This window comes from Danio aesculapii, chromosome 7 (genome assembly GCF_903798145.1).
Source record: "Danio aesculapii chromosome 7, fDanAes4.1, whole genome shotgun sequence".
In the NCBI taxonomy this organism is placed as follows: domain Eukaryota; kingdom Metazoa; phylum Chordata; class Actinopteri; order Cypriniformes; family Danionidae; genus Danio; species Danio aesculapii.
In genome coordinates this window covers 41,146,143-41,169,759 of record NC_079441.1, presented here as the reverse complement: position 1 = coordinate 41,169,759, position 23,617 = coordinate 41,146,143, and the positions used below count along the sequence as shown (strand labels likewise).

The following is a 23,617-nucleotide window of genomic DNA, read 5'->3' as shown; positions in this document are numbered from 1 at the left end:
ATCAAAAAAGAAAATAATTTGATTAAAGCTAACAATTGACTTCCATAGCATTTGTTTTGGTTACAGGTTACAGGTTTTCAGCATTTTGCAGACTTAACAGAAGAAAGAAACTCAGAAATGTTTGGAACCACTTGAAGGTGAGTACATTTTTATTTTTGGGTGAACTATCCCTTTAAAACATCGGCAAAACAGTTATTAACTTGACTTATAAGTGCACAAACCAACAACATCTAAGACAACCTATTCAACCACCATTCTGAAATAATGACATGCATTTAGTTCAGTGCCTGACTATTTGATGTTAGTGTATTCTGACCTTAAATGAATAGCTTACGTTGAGACGTGTTCAAGTTGTGTTCTGGCATTGATAAAGCAGCAGGACGATCCTGCCACAAAAACTAGGGCTTTAAAAAGTAGATGCAAATGTGGTCATAACATTCGTCAAGGACCTGAACAAATATAGATTTTTATTTATATGCTATATCATCTATTCCAGACAAAAGCAATCCTATGTAAGTAAGACTGTGCTTTTAAGGCAGTCTAAGTAATGCTGACAGGAGTGTGTGGTGCTTTAGCTGACAGAACACGGGTCATCTTTACTGGGCTTCACCTCTCCCTGCAGCAGCTGGATCATTACTGCCTTGGTCAGGTAGCTGGACGTGCTTTGTTTCCCCAGGGCTGGTGTGTTGTAGAAGGCCTCCATGGTATCCTGTGGATATTATTCATTTCAGTAACAACACCGCAAACATTAATGCAAACGGATGTGCCAGTCGGATTTATATTGGCTGTTGTGCTATAAATAAACCAAATGTTCGAGCTGAATTACATGATGGATTGCATACATGAATATTTTCTATAGGTTGTTTTCAATCACGTGGTTCTGGTGACGTGCGGAATTCAGATGGAGGGCAGAAAGGAAAAATTTGAATGGGAGACATAGATGTATTTACATGTATTTTTGCGATTTATACCATATTTCAAAGGATATATAAATAGAAATTAACCACATACAGTTGCAATCAGAATTATAAAATACCCTGAATTACTAGCCCCCCTGTATATTTTTCCCCCAATTTCTGTTTAACGGAGAGAAGATTTTTTTAACACATTTCTAATCATAATAGTTTTAATAACTCATTTCTAATAACTGATTTATTTTATCTTTGTCATCATGACAGTAAATAATATTTATTAGATATTTTTCAAGATACTTCTATACAGCTTAAAGTGACATTTAAAGGCTTAACTAGGTTAATTAGGTTAGGGTAATTAGGCAAGTTATTGTATAACGATGGTTTGTTCTGAATTTCACGCATCATCAATGACGTCATGTAAAATCAACCTATTAAAAGCCACCAAATATAGACCAAAAAAGATTATATGACTAAATTAAGCAAATTAAAATAAATTTATCAAGTCACTTATTTGGACCTATTTTGCCCAGTTTTACAAAATGTATAACAAGTCTCTGATGTCCCTATGTAAAGTTTCAGCTCAAAATATCAAACAATTAATGTTTTCTTACTCTTTGAAATGGTCTCTTGTATGCTTTGATCCTAATTGTGCCATTTTTAATGACTGCCGCTTTAAATTCAAAAGAGATTGTGCTCCCAGCTATCTTTTCAAAAGAGGGCGGAGCTACAAATGCCTGTGTGTCAGCATACTAGCAGATTCAAAAACAAAACTAACATCCTATGCTAATGAGGGAGAGATTGTCACTAGTGGGTGGGGCTTTCTCCCTCTGATGACATGAATAAAAAGAAAATATCAATTAAAGTGTTTCTGCAGACTGTTTTGACAAGTGTGATTATAAAAAATCTAATTAATCCATATTTAACATTAGAAGCTTGATATATTTATAGACTGCTGCCATACAGCTGTTTAAATCCCGTATAAAATATTTTTTTGCATAATAGGTCCCCTTTAAGTTATGTAAGATTAAAAACAAAATCGGTTCTGTTAAACAAATACTACAAAAACATGTTAATTGTTTGTTTTCAATGCTGAAAATAATAAAATAAAAAATCCTGAGCACCAACAATGTCAGAAGAATCATGTGACACTGAAGACTAGATGAAAAGATCTGCCATCAAAGGAATGAATTACATTTAAAGAATATTATAAATGAAACAAATAATTTCTATTTCTGATTAGATAAAGTCAAAATAAAATGACAAAAAAAATCCTTTAAACACTCCCCAGAGTGGTGAACGATAATTTAGATAGATCTAAACACTTTATAATATAAACCCAAGTAAAATCTTTTAAATGAAACATGCCCTTACCTGTTTCTCAGTGCCCTCCAGTTTGCTGCGATCTTTCTGAAAGTCAGCAAAGGCATCCTTTACCAATCTGTCCAAATCCACAGTTTCCTGAAACTCCAGCTCCGGGTTTCTTTCCAGTACAATTGACACCACCATCAAGAGCTGCGTTCAGGTCATCAGAAGCACAAAAGCAGGGTTAAACCGCACGCAATACAATATCTCAACCTGAAGTGTTGCAGAGTAAATTAAGGATGAACAGTGCCAAACCTCCACAATAATCTGCCTATATTCAGGCAAAACAATGTTTTTCAGTGTGTCTTCCACCAACAGAGAGAAATTCATCTCATACATGGTCATATCTGACAGAGTTGGTTGCTGCAAAAAAGTACAAATGGATATCGTCATCTTAGGATATTATTAAACAAAAAACTGAATTACAGAGAATTTATCCAAAACTGCAATTCCTCAACAATACTATGCTTAAAATAAAAAATAAAAAGAATAAAATGTTTTAGAGTAGTTACCTGAGGGAGATGTTTTCCACCAACCATGATGCCATTACGTGTTCGCTCCAGGATTTGCCAAACGCGGTCATAAAAGCCGAGAGGGGTTCGGTTGAGGGAGCCATCAATCTGACGTCTGTTAAGCCATGATCTGTGAAAGCATAAATATACTAAATTAATTCTCAAAAAACTGTTGCATTGGATACATTCATTGTAATTATAAAATATTGCAATTTGTAAGCATTTTCAATATTTAAAAAAAGTCTCTTCGAGGCTGAATTTATATGATAGTAGTTTGTTTAAAAAAAAAAACATAAAAAATGACAATTTTTACAATTTCTATTGTAATGTAATGTAATGTGTGTATTTATATAGCACATTTATCTTGTATGGCCATACACCCAAAGCGCTTCACAATCATTAAGGTCTCTCTACACCACCACCAGGATGATGCGATGGCAGTCACAGGACAACGGTGCCAGTGCGCTCACCACACACCAGCTATAGATGGAGTGGAGAGACAGTGAGTGATACAGCCAATATAGTGGATAGGGATGATTGGGAGGCCATGATGGTTAAGGGCCGAAAGGAAATTTGGCCAGGACACCGGGGTTATACCCCTACTCATTATGAGAAGTGCCACTTCCAACAGCAACCTGGTTTTCCCCATGTGGTCTCCCATTCAGGTACTGACCAGGCTCAGCCCAGCTTAGCTTCAGTGAGTAACTGGTCTTAAGCTGCAGGGTGATATGGCTATATCTATATTTTTAAAATATATTTTATCTAATCCAGAGTTAGCAAAGCTGATTTTTAGCTTCACTAGTGCAGCCTTAAATGTAATATTTTTCTGATTTTCTGATTTGCTGCTCAAGACCATTTCTTTGTATTAGCACATATGAGAAAAGTTTGATGTGTTTGTGGAATAGCAATTTAAAAAAACAACAACATAAATGTAAAATAAAATAACATTACAAATCACCTTACTGTTACTTTTGATGTTACTGACCACACCGTTTTGAAGGACATTAAATGTAACGTGAATTTTTCACAAATTTCAAATATAATCATGAGGTCCTGATAATTATCTAATTTTCCTTCAGCTTATTTCCTTCCACTGCTTTATCTGGGCAATTTTACAAATTATTACGATACAATTAACCTCAACTGGCCCTTTAAAAACTAGTATTAACCAAATGGTGATAGACTTTATACTACTGTTGCAACTGGACACAGCAGATAATTGAAGTTTGGCAGGATTGTCTACAGTAACACACAGATGGTTGGGAGTCCCGCACCTGCCACTCTGCTGAGGCTGGAGGACGTCCAGCAGGAGCTGTTTGACATCACTAGGGGACATCTGGTAGATGTCCTGTGGTGGCATGTCTCCAGCGCGAATCTTCAACTCGTGCTTCATGGCTTGAACAATCCACCTGATTGAAATACAGGCATGACAAACCAAGTTTACTAAAGGCAATTCATCTGAATAAATGATTGAAATGATCAGTGCAAAATTAGTCTCATTTATTGACTATTGTTTGATGATGTGAACATGCTCATTTGCCCAAGCCCAGCGTATACTTCGGTTTTTAATTCATCTACAGTGTGTGATGTGCAGAGAGGGAATTGTAATAAACTGTATAAAGCTACTTTTGAAATTGCATAATTATATAGTAGATACTACTTTTGATTTGAAGCAATATTCTATATGGCATGAATGTGTCAAGGATGAAAGGAATTTGGGCATTACGCATCTGCTGTACTACACATCAGAAGTATCACTTCACTAAAATTCCCAAATCCCATGTCCGTAACCTTATGGAAAAGCAAATGGTGACAATCAATCTAGTCCAAATAGTAGGCCATCCAGGTACATTTTGGCTACTGCTTTATAAATTTGATGAAATGAGATATACTGTACTACTGGGGTCACAGATTGCTTTAGTCACCAACACTATAGTGTGAAAGCAGGCATTTTCAGACACATTTACAATATATGCACTCCTCACACCTGCACCTTGAATAGTTTTTGGTTTATTTGCTTTGCCCACAAAGTGTGAACACAGAACCAAACTTAAAGACGAGCAGGAAAATGCAAAACCAATAAATGCCTACATTGATGAGCGCATACGAGGAGATTATTTTACTGTATTAGAAAGGAATACAATGGCATTTATGTTGCTTATAATTTCTGGAGACCAAAAGCAGACGCTGAACAAATATGAATCTTTTTAGCATGCATGTGTCCATCACAATCAAATAGAGTGTACTTTGAAATGCTCATTAAGTGCGTAAGTGTACTCTGAAATTTCTACTTTGATCATTCACTAGCGAGAGCATAAAACATGTATACCATATTGCATATTAATATCCAATTTCAGTTTTCAGTGTTATATTTAAACCACAAATTATACATAAACAGAAAAGTAAAAGTTGCTGCTAAAAAGTCTATTACTTGTAAATGACTTCGACCTGACCCTCACACAAGTGTGCCCTGACTTTTTCATATGAAGGGCCAAAAACCAAATATCATTGAGAGCCGTGGGCCAAAGGGAAATATACCAAACTACTTTACATTAAAGTTGCAATCAGTAATTTCTTAATTTATTTCAGAATATTTAAAAATAAATAGAAAACATTACTTTGAATCGTATTAACAAATGCAGTTTTTTATTATAATTGCAGTAAAAACATAAGCAATCACATTTATAACACATTGGAGTTGAGTGCTGAATACACTAGTCAAGCTGAACCTGCCTTCGCCTTGATTTGCTCAACAAAGTCCTTTGACCGTTGGGTGACAGTTTGTACATTTTAAACTAAATCTGATTAATTGAAACTATTTAAATTGAAACGTTTCATTTCAGTTAGCCTTTTTGGAGCTTAACAATAAAACAAACAAATAAAAGGTCACATTAAATTTGAAATGACAATCTCTAAACCATCCCCATCATTCCTCTTCTTCTCAGATGGGATAGCAGTCAGTGATCACATCAAAAGTTACCATAGGCCAACTTTGGCCCGCAGGCCCTAGTTTGGGTATCTCTGCTCTAGAAGAATAGAAAGCAATTGAATTATAAACTTAAAAAATAGCTATTTTTGCTTTAGAGCTAAAAAAAAATACATAAAGGGGCTATTTTATGGAGTAAGCAGAAAACATTTTAGACTTAATTAATGTTAAAATACATAATTACATTTTAGTTTTGCAAAAGTAATGCAACTATACAAGGTCACCATTATATTGTACCTTACCCTGCAGGTTTGATAAAAAAAAAACTGTTAATTTTCTCTCTCTCATTTTCCTTTTTCTAGCCATGTTCTCTCCTTCCTTGCTTTTTATTTTCTCTGTATTGTATATCATTCAGATTTCTGTAAGAGTTACAAAAATGTATTTTGAAATGGTCAGGAAGTCAGCTGAAGATTTCTTTTTCTGTGTGTAATTCCATATCGTAACGGTTGACTCTCTTGACATACAACAAATAATATATATATATATATATATATATATATATATATATATATATATATATATATATACTTTGGGCTTTACTTTTTGGCTGTATACTTTGGGCTTCAGACTCATGCTTTGAAATGTTGTACCCGACACGGATCTTCAGCATGCCACTGAACAGCTCTGGGTTGTTGGAGATGATCCAGCCGATGTGGATGACCAGCTCCTGCTGCAGAACGGCCTCTCTCTCGCCGTGAGGGCTGCACTTGCTGTAGATGATGTCTTTAATGACCCCTGGAGAGAGAGGGTTTGAGATCACGATCTCCTCATGCCCGAACAGGCCAAGGGTCACCTGCAACAAAACATTACTGCTGTTGTCTGCATCAAAATAGAGGATTTCTCTACTAGCGTTGGTTTAAAAAATGGCAATTTCTTTTCTTTAAATCCAACCCAATCTCAGAAAATGTAATGGAACTCTTTTAGAATGTAGTGATTTTAAATGGCTCATTTTTTATCTTTTGATTTTGAAACAGGACTTAAGCAGATTGTATAAAAATAAACAAATTAGAAGTACTCACCAATTTGTTACAATTTCAGAGACAATATAGGAATCACTCCAATATAACTATACTTTTTATGTAAAGCTTATACAAAGTATGAAGGAAACTGTATAAACAAGTATGTACTAAATGTTCTTTTCAAAGGGATAGTTCACCCAGTAATGAATATTTACAACTATTATTTACTCAACCTCAAGCGGTTATACACCTTTATGAGTTTCTTCTGTTTGAAGAAAGCTAAAAACCTCCAGTACAAAAACAAATACTATGGAAGTCAAGGGTTACAGGTTTCTTCAAAATATCTTCTTTTGTGTTCAACAGAAGAAAAAATTCATAAAGGTTTGGAATAAGTACAGGGTGAGTAAATTAAGACTAAATTTTCATTTTTGGTTGAACTATCTATTTAACAGTGTAGACCTGCATATAAATTGCAGAGAATTTGAGAATCTGAGAATTTGGTCCAGATTTCTGCAGTTTTGTCAGCTGCACATCTATGATGCAAACCACCACATCCCAAAGGTGCTCTATTGGATTGAGAACTGGTGACTGTAGAGGTCATTTGAGTACAGTGAACTCATTGTCGTGTTCAAGAAACCAGTCTGAGATGATTCACGTTTTATGACAGGGCTCGTTATCCTGCTGGAAGAAGCCATCAGAAGATGTGTGATCATAAAGGGTGATCATGTGTGATCATGATCATGTGTGATCATACACTGTGATCATAAAGGGATGGACATGGTCAGCACTAATACTCAGGTAGGCTGTGGCGTTGACACAATGCTCAATTGGTACTAATGGGCCCAAAGTGTGCCAAGAAAATCTCTCACACACCATTACACCACCACCACAGGCTTGAACCGTTGATACAAGGCAGGATGGATCCATGCTTTCATGTTGTTGATGTTAAATTCTGGCCTCACCATCTTAATGTCACAGCAGAAAATGAAACCGCAGAATTTTCCAATCTTCTGTTGTCCAGTTTTGGTGAGCCTGTGTGAATTGTAGCCTCAGTTTCCTGTTCTTAGCTGACAGGAGTGGCACCCGGTGTGGTCTTCTGCTGCTGTAGCCCATCGGCCTCAAGGTTGGATGTGTTGTGCAGTCAGAGATGCTCTTCTGCAGACCTCGGTTGTAACAAGTGGTTATTTGAGTTACTGTTGCCTTTCTATCAGCTTGAACCAATCTGGCCATTCTCCTCTGACCTCTGGCATCAACAAGGCATTTGCGCCCACAAAACTGCCGCTCAATGGATATTTTCTCTTTTCGGACCATTCTCTGTAAACCCTAGAGATGTTTGTGTGTGAAAATCCCAGTAGATGAGCAAGAGCAGATCGTCTTGACCATGTCTACATGCCTAAATGCATTAAGCTGCTGCCGTGTGATTGGCTGATTAGAAATTTGCGTTAAGAGCAGTTGGACAGGAGTACCTAATAAAGTGGCCGATGAGTATAATTGCAAAAATTACAACAAAAAAATAAACAAAACATCTGGGAAAATGTCTATTATGATTTGTCAGCTAATGCCAAATGATATGTTGCCATTTTGCTATCTATACAATGAAATGTATACATGTTCAATTGTGGTCCAAGTCTATGAAGGCTTGCTTTGCGTGATCTGCAGCTATATCTCCTTATTTTTCCCAGCAGACATCAATACTGCTCTGCAAAGCAATTTACCCAAATCCACAAAGTAGGAAGCACACGGCTCAGCTTCTTTAAATTAAATAAGGCTAAGACTCTATAATTCCACATGCAGGTCAGCTCAGACTGCTCTTGTATGCAAAGAATGACCCATTTTCAAACCAAAACGTACTCATTTATCTTACCCACAACATTAGGCCCCTAGGATGCAATTTATATGCAGATTCACTGCTAGTGCGCTGCTCTGATGAATCATTTCACAACCACCAGGGGCTAAACAGGACTGTGTTGGGAAACTATAGCAGTTCATTAAACAAACACTCCACACCACACGTAATGTTTGTCTCAACACATAGCAAATGAAAGGTAAATGCGCACTGATGTTAAATGTAATGCACGGACAATGGGGATGGTAGCAGGAGTTCTGGGTAAAAGCAATTCTTGCCGCAAAAGGAGCAGTTAAGCATCAAATGAAGGGCGGCAGGTTAGCTTTGCTAGTGATGACCGATGCGATTAGCTATCATCCCTGCTGTTTAATAGGAAGAGGAGTCCATCTCGAGTTCGGCATACAGCTGATTTGAAGATTTAAACCATTTCAAGCAAATTTTGACTTATAATCAGTGAACATTAAAAAGTCTGAAGAAGTCCCAGACTAATTTCCATATTTAGGCCCCTGTTCCTGTTTTCCACTTACCTGCTTGCCATGCACTAAAACGCTAGTAATGCTTGGAGCAAGGCTGTCCACTAGTTTAGTTAAGAGACTGGCAGCAAGGCGCACAACGGACCTGGTGAACACACAATACAACACAACAGATGTACTCACTCATTCAATGAACCCAAACATTCAATGGACTGGACTAAAATATTCAACCCAGGCTCATTCTGAAAACGTACTGCTATATACATTTCTGGAGAGCACCAAATATGTCCCAGGAGGTAAGTTTTTTTTTTTTTTTGCATTTTATGCTTTCGCGAATCCACCAGAGGGTGCAGTATATGCTTTTTGAGATCTCAAATTTCTCTCATGAGTGCCATTCGCACCTGCTGTTCTCGCATAAATCCACCAGAGGCCACTGTTGACTGACTGACCCACCTTTCTACTTCCCTAAACCCAACCAACAGTGTTTTCAAAATACCGATTGACCCGCCCACCCACTTTTTTAAACCCAACCGACAGTTTTAAAAAGCAACCCAGAAAAAGAAAAGCCTCGCCTGATTTATATCACGTTTTCAGATTTTACCACAATCTCACCCTGTTATTTACTTGTTTATGCTATTTTTTGGCTTTTGTTTTTGTCTTACTTTCTGGAACCATTCTTCGCCGGACTTGAACCCTGTCATCCTGGTCAGCTCCTCAAGTCTTCAGACGAACATGGTGAGCTAACTAGACAAACTGGTAACAGTGGGAAAGCTGCCCATACGAAGGTAAATGGTCAGCTGGTAAGCGCGAAAAGGAACGGTGTCATACGGCCCTGTAGCGTTTGTTTTAAAGACAAAATGCAGCCATACGTACTTCTGCCTACATATTTCCCGATCTCCAGAAACATACAAAGAGCCACGTTTTCAGAATGAGCCTGTGTTGAAAATGTTGTTCAATTCTAAAATATATACACTACTCCTGTTCATCAAAAGTTTGCAGAAGTCTTTGGTTAAAAATTATTCAGAATGGATGAATCAATCTGAATCAAGTGCTGTTTAATATATAGAAAAATATTAAGCACAGTTTTCAATATTAAGTAATATAAATGTCGTTAGCACTTAGAATGATAGTGTGCCATTGAAGACTAGAGGGACGATTTGTTTTTCCTATTTCATGTCTTATTTTTGTTTCTATTTTTTATCTCTCTTTTTGTATTTCTAATTTTTATGATTTTTTAAATGCCAATTTAAACATGCTACATAAATAAGGTAACTTTGAATCTTGAAAACTGAGTTTTACCACCACATAAAGGAATTACATTCTTTAGCCAGCTCAGGCAGTAAATTGTCAGCTGCCAAGATGTCATTATATAATACCTGCTATGGTTACCATTAGTGGGCCCCTATTTTACCCCTTTTTTAAGATTTAAGATAAGTCTTTTGTGTCTCCAAAATGTGTTTTTAAAGTTTCAGCTCAAAACACCCTTCAGATTATTTATGACACTTTTCGAATATTTGGAATTTTCAGCTCTGAACACAATGTAGCTGTTTTTGTTGCCTGTGCCTTTATTGCAAATGAGCTAGTGCCTGTCACTACATGCCTATCAGAGTGTGCCTCAGTCTCCTGCTGCATCAGATAAACAGCACAATGACGTTACGGAGTCGCAACGATTACACAATGTTGTTACAATATAACACATCATGCGTTTAACTCTGCACTGTTTTTGCACGCAAATGGGACAGGATACACATTAATCTCCACTGCTGTATGGATATCCGTTATGTTAATGTACAAAATAAACCTGATTTAACCTCCACAAACCAGGAATGAAGTGTCATTGTACTGACACGCGGCTGTGGTGGTAAAGATGGTAAAATCACTGTAAATCATTACAAACATGCACTGCTTTAAAACGTTTTAAACTTGTAAAACTCATTCTTGATCACATTTGATGATGATTGATGATCACAGAGAGCTCAACAGATCTTTTAATATCAGTTACTTTGCGCACGTCCTGTCTTGTTGAAATCATTATACGCATTACTACGGAGATTTCTTAATACATCTGTGGTTCAAACAGCTTACAAAAGATGATTTCCATCATAGGTGCCCTTTAATGATGTACACTACCTGAATGAGACAATCTTTAAAAATTCTTGCACACTACATAAAAAGTAGTGTAAATCACCATCACACAGCTCCCAGCAATTACTCAAGATGATTACTTAACTGATTATACATTATTAAACATTCAATTTAAGAAACAGCTACACCAACAACTGACGTTTCACCAGATTTTTTTCCGACTGATTTGTATTATTAGCTCACTAGGAAAACTTCACCCAAAAATAAAAAAATCCAAATCTGTTTGAGTTTCTTTCCTCTGTTAAAAATAAAGGAAGATATACTGAAGAATATATTAAAAAAAGAAAAAAAAACAGCCACTGACTTTCATAGATTTTTTTGTTCCTACTATGGATGTCGGTCACTGTTTTTTTTCTCATTCTTTAGAATATCTTGTTTTGTGTTCAACAAAAGAAAAAAAAAAGAATTATACAAGTTAAAAAGCACTTAAGTGTGAGTAAAAGATGAGGAAATTTTCATTTTGGGTGAACTATCTCTTTAATATGGTCTCATGTGACTTTCACCGTATTACTATTTTTACGTTATTTTTCACCTTGGTGAGGATGAGAGAGACCGAAAGTATATCAAGTTATAAACTTTTATTATAGTTTGTAAAAGCATCTTATTGACCCTAAACTATTGAACACTGATGCACATCAGACTTGCTGCCTTACAAGCAGTGACAAATTATATAGCTAGAGGTCAACAGCAGTTCCAACAAGAACCTGCCGAACTTCAGATTTTCAGAAATCTAATTGTAATGCAGCATGATGCTCATTTGAATAAATGAGATGTTGTTATATATTCCGAGATTTTGACCCCCTGTAGCATTTAAATCCTCATTAATATTTCAAGCTGGGCCCTCTGGGATCAAAACGGTCAGGAAAACTCAGCAGCTCAAAGTGACAATGTGGCATTTGGGCATTCAGATCCTACTGCTGTTGCTCCTGGACTGAAGTAACACTTCCTACACTTTGGCAATTTCTATTTCTATTTATCTGCCAGGCACTTTTTATGCAAAGTAACTTACTGGGTAAATGTTTTTTCTTTTCTTTTTTTTTTATCAGTGGATGCGCTCCCAGGAAAATGAATCGATGATATTAGCTTCGTTAGAGCTACAGCAACCTATTTTAATGTTCACCAATTTTATGTTTAGCTGATGGATTCCTCTGAGGAATTAATATAAACAGGTGTTATGGACAGGTTACGCTGCCACACGCATAATGGAGTTTAGCTCACAAACAAACTGCAAATGAGACACTGCTATAGTGGCGACTCCATCAAAGATGCAGCAAATTACAAAGTAAATAAATACCATAGACGCAAAATAATAAATAAAAACAAAACAACAAACGAGCTGCATGGTTTCTCTGTGCATGAGCATAACAGCTTGACTCAGCAGATGTGAAGAAAAAAACAACAACAACAACAAAGGATGAGTGTTGCGTGCTCATGAGTTAACATTTTTCAGCACAGAGTCAACGCTTGCACCACACATGCAGAGGTCGTTTGCCCCACTGGCCGATTACCTGCTTGCCATGGACCAACATAGTAGTAATATGAGGAGCTATAGAACCGGCAAACTTCTGGATAACGGCCGCAGCACTACGCACCGCCAGCCTACATGAGGTTTGCGTGTTTAAAAGATATATACAGTTAAAGTCAAGTATTAGCCCTCCTGTGATTTTTTTTTATTCTTTTCAAATATTTTCCAAATTATTTTTAACAGACAAAGGATTTTTTAACAGTAATTCCGATAATATTTTTTCTTCTGGATGAAGTCTGATTTGTTTTATTTCTGCTAGAATAAAATATTATTAGCCCCCATAAGCAATATATTTTTTCCGATAGTCTAGAGAACAAACTACTGTTTTACAATAACTTGCCTAATTACCCTAACCTGCCTAGTTAATCTAATTAACCTAGTTAAGCCTTTAAATGTCACTTTAAGCTGAATACTAGTGTCTTAAAAAACATATAGTAAAATATTATTTACTGTCATCATGGCAAAGAAAAAATAAATCAGTTATTAGAAATGAGTTATTAAAACTATTATGTTTAGAAATGTGTTGAAAAAAAATCTTATTTTCGTTAAACAGAAATATACGGGGGCTAGCAATTCAGGGCGACTAATAATTCTTACTTCAACTGTATATGCGCATAGTTTGTTCAGTTTTATGCAAGATTATAAAATACAACATACATGTAAAAAACAGTTATAGGCATAAATGTATCAAAAGTTACCTTGCTAACAAGGAAATAAGTGTACATTTACATTAAAGAATAGGAGGAAAAACCTACCAAAGCTTCCTGCTGCCAGCTCTTCTGTAGATTCTCTCCAATTCATCCTTAAGATTCTCTAAAAATATAGAAAGATATATTTAGATGCAGTGTACTATTTAAAACATCATCCCTGGACAGGGCTTGACATTAAGACCCGCCAACCCACCAAATGAAAGTAGTTTTCAGCTGTGGTGGGTTGGACAGACACCTCCACTAGCCACTGTGGCTGGTTGAAATTTTTTTTTTTTAATTTGCCAGTGCTGGCTCATCACTAAAGATTAGAACATTAGGTTTAAGACAATATGCGTGCAAATGTGATCAACACGACTGATAGTTGTTCATGCGAGCAAAAGGAAGCAGGTGAATAACGAACGAGAGGATGATCATGTGATTGGTGAGACACAGGCTCTCCTTACTCACTGACGAAAGCTCCAGTGTCACAAAGCAACCGTGCCTGGAAACACAAGTGATGCGATTGTTCCTCTTTAAAATAGACTGGAAAATAGAGACCGGTGCTCGTGCACCCAAACTTCTGCTCCAGATTTTTTGTAAGCAGCAGCAGTTTCCCCTTTGGCTTTAACCATTCTTTTAACAGATTATTACTAACATTAACAGTGTGCACACGATCATTATTTCCTTATCGCACAGTGTTTTTCACCTGCTTTCTTTTGCTTTTAGTTATTTTTATTAATATGTTTTAATCAGGCATGTGATCAGCCAAGGACAAAAAAGAAGGAAGACAAAAACCCGCCCCCCTTAAATAATAAAAAAAAACTTTTGTTTTATCAGTTTAAACCATAGACTGTAAAATATATGGACGGAGTATCCGTGACGTCACCCATAGGTTTCTGAAGAGCGCAAAAGAAGCTACAAGTAGGCGCGGTCAACCGTCGCCATTTTGTTCGCGCGTCATCGCACCCACGGCGGGATACCAAACAAGGGCAAAGAGGCGGAGAGTGAGCGGAGCTTCAGACACCTGCTGGCACTTTGCTTAGACCTGGCAGACAGACTTTACTTTGGGAGAAACGCTTGATACTTTATTACCTGCGACTCGTTTGTGTTCTGACCACATGTGCTTGGCTGTACACTATATCTATAAAGTGTTTAGTCTTTTAAAAACTGTAACACATTGAGCCATTAAACATTGTTCTTATGACGTTTTTCTACAGGAGGAAAACGCCGATTACTTCCAAACACTGTATGATAACGCTTCAGATGACTGTTCTAGAGCCTACAGCTAATCAATCTTAAATAAAACACAAAATAAAATAATCTTAAATAAAACACACACATTTATAGAGATGGTATATAAGTATATAACTTTACTCACATGGGAAACGGAGGCCACATGAATGGTTTGTGAACACAATTAAATGCACACAGCATCCCATATCATCTGATAATTGTAAGAAATAAGTACAAAAGGCAACTGACTGTGTAAAGCCACACAAAACAACACAAAAATATGATGAATATGCCAAGATCAGTGGCTAATCTGCCGGATTCAGCTTAGGTGAAGTGACGGCGACCAGCGAGACCTAGCTGTCACTCAAGTGGCCACGCCCTTAATTATGCAAACTTAAAATAACCTAATATAAAGGAAATGGATGAGTTATAAAAAAATTCACCCCCTCACAGTTGTCATGGAGGGTAATAATAGCTACATGAACCCAAATCGTTCTTTGTACCAGGCTGTAAACACCTTTTTTTCTGCTGTAAAGTTGGCCATTCTAACAGTGGGCTCAATTGCAATTTGCTCTATTATGGAGCCAGGACTAGCAGAATTTTGATGAATTGCAGTTTTAGTTACTTCCGTATTGGCTTCCCGAGGGAGAGCGGGAGGTTGCCGCTTGGTTTAAATGTTTAGCAGTTTAATAGTCACCTAAGTAATATTTCATAGGTTTATACTTTGTACCTCAATGTTGGGACAGATCCACGTACCGCTGCTAGATGGCGGCACTAACTCGATTAGTTCTCTTGTGTCCACAGAATGTAACTTTCCCATTAATTTAATGTATTGTAATGTAATTTAGTCTTTTTTCCATGTGATAAATAAACTTTTAGTCAGTCAACAATTCCAACTGTAAAAATATTCAGTCCAGTTGATTTGAGTAGCCTAATATACTTTAACATTCCACCCTAAAAAAATAATTACACATCGTTAGTGAGAGTTCATCACTTTCACTTTCCTTCGACTTAGTTCCTGTTTTTAATAGTCTTAATTAATTATAAAATATATTTTTATTAATTTGTAATATCATCTAAACTTATGACACTTTCAGGTATTAAATTTGAGGTGCTAGGTGTGGTACTGAATTAAAGAAGACATATGGACAGATGAATCACAGAGAAGAATAACAAATTTGGGTCCTGCAGCTGTATTTATAACATACATAGAGCGCGTGCAAATGTGAGCATGGGAAAAGTGTGCACAGCCGCACACACATTCAAAACGGTTTCATAATCTTGCATATTGTCAGCAGCTTCGTCACATTATAGAACTACACAATATCATTATGTTTTATACAGCATAGTAAACCGCAGTAAAGCGCGTGATTGCGGCTGACAAATTGCAGTATTGCGTGTGCAGAAACGTGCGTTCTCAGTAGCCATATCTGTTCACTGTAGCCTAGGTAGGTCTACAACTACATCCCTGGATTTGATGACGATGGAGAAACCCCCCTTCAAAAAAAATAAAACTTCGAATTTACACAAATTACAGGGCTCACCCCATTGAGCTTGAAATATAAGGAAATACGCGAAAGAATCACATCCCTGTTTAATTATCATCCTTTACAATAACATTGCTTTAATAGGAGATTAACTCCCCATTTATGTATAGTTAACTGGTGATCTGGCCTGGACAAAATACTTTGTATTCTAGACATATGACAATAATTCTTTAAATGTCTATTGTTTTGTTTTTTTTTTAGAACATTTTTGTTGAATGAAAAGTGTACATATACAACTATATTTAGCTTGTTGACACATTATTTAAATTTTGAGGCAAGGACATAATTAGTTTGGTGAGGCCAGAGAAAAACAATAGGTAAATCCTTAGTATTAAGCCCTGAAAATTTATGTGAAATAAAAGCTAATTGCAACGTGGCACTATGAAACTACAACCCATTTGCTCATGCTCATTGAACAAGCTCATACACGACACACAAAAAAGTGAAATGAACGAGGAGGCATGTGGAAATAACACATAATATAAATCAAGTCATTTTAGCATGCCAAAGTTAAATATATGCATATAAAATATATTTTCCCAACAACATTGTTGGTGAGTGGCTAGTAACGTTGGAAATCTACTAGCCACAGTGGCTGGTGATCAATAAGTTAATGTCAATCCCTGTGCCTGGAGTATATATAGGCCCAAACATTTGCAGGAGCTACATAAATTTTTTTTTAAAAATCCCATATAAGCGCTTATTTAATCGGTCCATGCTTGTTCAAGAGTGTGAAAAGTCTTGAGCGTTTAGATAAACTGTAACTATGGGAATTACGGCTGTGACAAGGGTGTGTGAGCTAGCATTGCCAAACCCACTTGCTTAGCCATGAAGGCACTAAATGGATTACAGCTGTGGACATTTCATTCAGATGAGCTGTAAAAGCAGCCATGCAGTAAGACGTGTCCTGTGGCTCTTAAAAAGCTCACTGCTTCAATAGTGCTAAAATACTCCGGCCCGACACATCTAATCATTAAAAACGCTGGCAAAAAAACTGCCACAGAAATCAGGAGAAACATTTGATTGCACTTTAAAATAAATTCCTTAATTAATTAGGGGCTGTTTCCAGGGGAGCGGTTGTACCAGCAGTGCGCAAGTTAAAATGTAGCCTCGTTGCAACATATAAAGGGACACTATGGCCCAATCCCAACTCTATTTTTGTACCCCTACCCCTTCCCCATGGCCCTTAAAACCAAGTGTGAAGGGGAAGAGCTTCAAAATGTACCCTTAAGAATTGGGACAGCACTACAGCACCTGCACACATCATATGTCATCGCAATCTCTTGCTTCATATGAGATCAGATGATTGCTGTAGTTATTCCAGTTGTGTAATTTTTGGTATTTATCTTCAGGAAATCACTGAAGGCATATGTTATGCTATCATAATGATCTAATGTGGCAATAAGATCGTAGTTGTACTGCACATTTACACAGTGGCCATATCCATCTATGTAAACACACAAAAACAACACTAACATTACAGTAGACACTGTAAAAAGCTCATTCCCAGCCACTAGACTTTTCTGACAGGGTATTCGAGTGTCATGGAGTGTCAGAATGTTGTGGGACTGCTGTACAGGAGTTATTATTAAGGATTATAGATTGCAGAATTTTGCGGTTTTTATTTTAGCGTTTTTTTTTTTTTTTTTTAAAGCATGACGGTTACACGGTTATTCTGGGAAATTTTCTTACCCCTTGGTTTCGTGTGGTCCTGAAAAATCTTCGTTCGAAGGGCTATCTACCCCTTTCCCTAAGCCCTATGCCTTCAAGCTAAAGAGAATTGGGACACCCCTAACCCTTGACGTGAACGCGCAAAAGGGGTAGGGGTAAGGGGAAGGGCTAAGGGGTAGAATTGGGATTGGGCCTATGTTACAACTTACGCACTATTAAATAGTTTTGTGCTACACCACTGAACTTAAGAAAGCCTTTTAGAAAGCCTCCTCCTCTAAATAGTGGAAGAAAAGAGATCAGATTACATTGAGCTTGTGATGATAATAAAGGAGTTGCCATAATATTTTCTTTCAAAGAGTGTTTTGTGGTTTGATTCAATGGAAATTAGAATTTCTTCTTGACTGAATTTTTCTTCCTTTTAGTTTCTTTAACTCCTTTCAGGCAAATTTAACAATTTGAAGGCTTATGATTGGGTTTTTACCAAGCGGAGGTATTTTTGTTTTGTTTTATGTGGCTTTACACAGTCAGCTGCCTTTTGGACTTATTTCTTACAATTATCAGATGATATGGGATGCTGTGTGCATTTAATTGTGCACACAAACCATTCACGTGGCCTCCGTTTCCCATGTGAGTAAAGTTATATACTTGTATACCATCTCTATAAATGTATTTGTTTTATTTAAGATCATTTATCATTAATATTTTTCTTTAGACCCGTAAAGCACTCCAGAATGTGACAGATTGATTAGCTGTAGGCTCTAGAACAGTCATCTGAAGCGTTGTCATACAGTGTTGTGCTGGATTTTATCAATAGTCTTGCATTTACTAACACACACACACATCTGAAGTGTTTGGAAGTAATTCGCGTTTTCCTCCTGTAGAAAAACGTCATAAGAGCAATGTTTAGTGGTTCAATATATTAATACAGTGTTTTTAAAAGTCTAAACACTTTATTGATATAGTGTACAGCCACGCACATGTGGTCAGAACACAAATGAGTTGCAGTTAATAAAGTATTAAGCGTTCTCCCAAAGTAAAGTCTGTCTGCCAGGTCTAAGCAAAGTGCCAGCAGGTGTCTGTAGCTCCGACCACTCTCCGCCTCTTTGCCCTTGTTTGGTATCCCGCCGTGGGTGCGATGACGCGCGAACAAAATGGCGACGGTTGGCCGCGCCTACTTGTGGCTTCTTTTGCGCTCTTAAGAAACCTATGGGTGACGTCACGGATACTACGTCCATATATTTTACAGTCTATGGTTTTTACGTCATTCCATGTCAGGAAAGGTTACGAACTACTGACTACATTCTGCCTGAAAGGGGACCTATTATGCCCATTTTTACAAAATAAAATAAAATAAAATAAAATAAAATAAAATAAAATAAAATAAAATAAAATAAAATAAAATAAAATAAAATAAAATAAAATAAAATAAAATAAAATAAAATAAAATAAATCTCTGATGTCCCTAGAGCAGGGGTGCACAAACCTTTTCTAAGCAAGGGCCAAAAACCAAACTTTATTGAGGCTAGTGGGCCGACTTCATTTAATGATGTTTAAAAAATAAGTACAAAACATTGCTTTATATTAACCTATACGGTATAATATATTTTTTTACATTTTATAATAAACTTATTACAGTAAAAACAATCTCATTTATAACAGAATAGAGTTGTACTGACTTTTGCCTTGGTTTGCTCACCCATGTCTTTTGCATAGTCCGCTATTTGTCGAGTGACAGTATTGACATTTTAGAAACTCAGATTCATTTACAGTTAATTGAAACATTTAAATTCAGTTTGCTTTTTTAGTAGCTCAGCAATAAAACAAACACACAAACAAGGTTGTGTAAAGTTAGAAATGAGGATCTCTGTTATAGGCATTTGCCCCAACCCTCTCCATTATTCTCAGATGGGATGATGGGCCAAAACCTAGGTTGAAATGGGCCAACTTTGGCCTGCGGGCCCTACTTTGGGCATCTCAGCCCTAGATGGTGTATATAAAGTTTCAGCAGAATACCCAACAAATAATGTTGCATAACTCTTTGAAACTGCCCCTTTTAGGCTTTGATTCCAATTGCGCCATTTTGGTGACTGTTGCTTTAAATTTAAATGAGATTTAGTTCTCAGCCCTATTTTCAAAACAGGGTGGAGCAACAAATGCCCATGTGTCAGCATAGTGGCAGTTTCAAAAACAAGACTAATGTCCTATATTAACAAGGGAGAGATTAATGGGCAGGGCTTTCCCCCACTGATGACATGTACAAAAGGTGATGTCAATCAAAGTGTTTTTGCATGTTTGTTTTTATGAAGTTTGATTATAAAAAATAAAACTAATAATTTTTCCCATTAGAAGCTGGCTATATTCACAAACTGTTGCCTCACAACTGTGTTTAACCCGCTTATAAAAGTGACTTGGCATTACAGGTCCCCTGTAAGAGCAAATGGTGCGTTCCAAAGTAGATATACTAAGTCTCTAGCGCAGGGGTGCCCAAACTCGGTCCTGGAGGGCCGGTGTCCTGCAAAGTTTAGTTCCAACCCCAATCAGACACACCTGGGCTAGCAAATCAAGCTCTTACCAGGCTTTTAGAAACATCCGTGCAAGTGTGTTGAGGCAAGTTGGAGCTAAAATCTGCAGGACACCGGCCCCGACCGAGTTTGGGCACCCCTGCTCAAGTGCATTCAAGTTTAAGCAAGAGCTCATGAACCATAACCCTACCCAGATTAAAAATCCACATACCGTTTGTATTAAAGAATTCAGGGCCTTCTTTTTTGAGGAGAATGCTGGCCAGCTGGGCTTGACTGGCCAGACAGTCACAATCCTAACAACAGAATATAAGTTACGTAAGGCCGCAAATATGAAACTCGTAATCATTAACAGACAGGAAAGTTAAGCTCACATTGAATTTCTGCAGAATTTCAAATGTGGATTTACTGAACCATTCCTCGTCGTTGATCTCAGGCTGCTGCTCCAGATCAGAGGCGTTGGGTGTGCTGGTTTGACGCTTCACCTTCGAGTGCTTGGGCAACTCCAGCTCCTCAAAGCTCTTAAATTCAGGGATCCTACGAACGGAACAGCGGCAATGCATCAAAGGGAGATCAATGCATCAAAATAAGTGAATTTCTTTCTGTTGCCTCAATAAATGAACAATATTGATCATAAAGCTGAGGAAAATAAAAAGGTTCAAATGGAGGTTAATTCTTACTCAGCTTCATTGACACGTAGAAAATCCAATTGCTCCACCACAGCGCCTGATATCAGGGTCTATAGAGTTACCACAGGAAACACAGGTATTTACATATGATCATTCATGTAATATGCCCTACTGTAAATGACACACCAAGCAACTACAGAACTGTGGGACAAATGGAGTTACTATGTAACCATTTGCACAATGCACATCCATATTAATGATTAATGTGTCATTTCAGTTATTAAACAGACTGCTGGTAATTGTATATAATTTCAATGTTTCTTGGCTTCTCCTTCGCATGAATGGTTTAACTCAAATAGTCTGATAGATCTTCTATGAACTTCTACTTCATTTTCCATCTCATCATCTCTCAAGAATTCTGAAATATGAACTTTAACTAGGTCTCTCCAAAAAATAATTAGATTTTTTTCAGCCATTCATTGTTCTGCTGAAATTCTAAAATGGAAAAATCACATAATTAATTGTCTTAATGCAAGCTATTGAATTAACTTTGAAAGATTTTATAATTTTGACCTTGTATCTGTCAAATGTCAACTTTTAGAAGAAATTATAGACTGGTGACATAAGTCAGACTTTCACCATCATTATATAACCCCTGCACCTTTCTATAACATTTGACAGCAAGCTTGTGTTCACATCTGCCTCAGTCCAATCCAATCAAACACTCACTGTTAAAAATCAAGAACTCTGCCTACATGTTCTCCAATTTGATCTTTTGTTTTTACCTCCGGGGTGGCATAAGATGAAAAAAGTCTCTACTTTAGAAGAATTTGTGTTTCTTTTCATCATAATATTCCAAAGCTGCACAATATCTCACACTGACATCACTAAATTCCCCTCATTATGCTGCATGTGCTTTACTTTCAACGTTCAAGACTTGCCTCCTTGCTCGCTTTAAAGGGTTTTCTGGTATTTTTTCTATATAAGGTGCTGTACTTGGAGACATTTTGACAGGCTGAGCAATTTTGGAAACATTTACCACAAATCATTCTTCACCATTTAGAGGTAATGGCTCACCACTGTGGTCAATGGAGTCTATGAACCCTAAAAAATGACTTTGTTACTCTTTTCAACCTCATTCAGCTCCATTTTTCCTTTAATGCACCACTATCTACAGGTAGATGTTTTAAGGTGTCTGACTGAATGATTCAATATATTGTACTTGCCAGTTCAAACGATTGGGGTCAGTAAGAATAGTGTTTAAAAAGAAATTTTTAGCAAGATTGCATAAACATGCAGACAGTAAAGACATTTATAATGTTACAAAAGATTGGAATGAAATTATTTTGAGCTATCCTGAAAAGATAATGGTTTCCAATATTACATTGGAAAATAGATTTTCACACTGATAATAATAAAAAAAGTTCCTTAAGTTTTCAATCAACGTATTAAAAAATCATTTCTGAACAATAATGTGGCACTGAAAACTGGAGAAAAGCCTGCTGAAAATTCAGCTTTGCCATCAAAATAATACATTCACTCATTCTTTTCGGCTTAGTCCCTTTATTCATCAGGGGTCAGAAAACAAATCTGATACATCATCTTCAGTAAGTTATGACATATTCACAACTCAAAAAAGTTGATCAAATTAGTTTTTTGTAAATCGATCAAATGAATGTGTTGCCAAATGACAACACTGTGCAATAGTGGAATGTGCAATATTGCAATAGGTTAGCTAGCTAGCAAGGTCAGATGTGATCTTTTAAGTTGCTGAAATTAAATTTTAATGGTAATACTTTTAATTAGATAAAAAAAAGGGTACAGCGTATTAGTGAGGAATACCGTGTTCTATGGTCAGAACTGGCTCTTCCTTCAGATGAAAATGAGAATGATATTTTAGTGACCATTGGAATGATGCAGATTGGACATTTGACTAGAGCAGTGATGGTGAAAGTTTAGGTAAATTAGCTCAGAGGCATACAAGACAGGCCTAGTCTAGTATATAGTTTAATATATAAACATTGTAAGCTAGTAGCTACATTATTCTGATGCATCTGGATATATTAGACTTGTTAATTATTTGTTATAATATTTACTGGAGGAAATACTTTCACCTACTGTAAGTTATATACATGATAATCCAATATTATGTTTGTTTTCAATAATATTCAGCAAAAAGAATATAATAAATGAAAGCTGTTGGAATATCAGTTATTGGAAAGTATATATAAGGTGTCATTTATAAGTTCTGTTGTTTTTTTTTTAGATTATTTATATGGCACATTTTTTACAACACAATGTTGCCCAAAGTGCACAATCAATACTAATTAAAATAACAAGCCCTACAGCACATACACAACAATTAAAACATAAGAAGTTTAAGAAGTTTTTTAAATCAGTTGGAGCATGTCTAGTATTCGGTGGAATTTTGTTCCAGTATTTTGGGGCAATAACAGCAAAAACCCGATCCACACTTTGCTTAGAACAGGACCTTGATACAGAAAGAATAAACTGATCTGAAGACCTTAGTGCCCTTCCAGGATTATATACAGTTGAAGTCAGAACTATTAGCCCCCTGTTTATATTTTCCCCCAATTTCTGTTTAAC

The 23,617-nt window shown here is 36.6% G+C and overlaps 1 protein-coding gene across 3 annotated transcripts in view; it reads right to left on the bottom strand.

Annotated features, from left to right (window-relative positions):
- Positions 1-118: 118 nt before the first annotated feature.
- Positions 119-23,617, bottom strand: part of phkb (phosphorylase kinase, beta) — a 149,769-nt gene continuing 126,270 nt past the window's right edge. For 2 of the 3 annotated variants that reach the window (XM_056461968.1, XM_056461970.1), the window contains 11 exons: positions 21,062-21,120; positions 20,756-20,918; positions 20,596-20,677; positions 13,478-13,535; positions 9,107-9,197; positions 6,365-6,567; positions 4,063-4,197; positions 2,789-2,918; positions 2,532-2,639; positions 2,286-2,426; positions 119-709 (listed from right to left, as the gene is read on the bottom strand). In XM_056461968.1, coding sequence (XP_056317943.1) covers positions 572-709; positions 2,286-2,426; positions 2,532-2,639; positions 2,789-2,918; positions 4,063-4,197; positions 6,365-6,567; positions 9,107-9,197; positions 13,478-13,535; positions 20,596-20,677; positions 20,756-20,918; positions 21,062-21,120 — 1,308 coding nt within the window. In that variant the 3' untranslated portion in view covers positions 119-571. Of the gene's footprint in view, positions 710-2,285; positions 2,427-2,531; positions 2,640-2,788; positions 2,919-4,062; positions 4,198-6,364; positions 6,568-9,106; positions 9,198-12,705; positions 12,797-13,477; positions 13,536-20,595; positions 20,678-20,755; positions 20,919-21,061; positions 21,121-23,617 lie in introns of all 3 variants that reach the window. The other variant, XM_056461969.1, reaches the window with a different exon arrangement.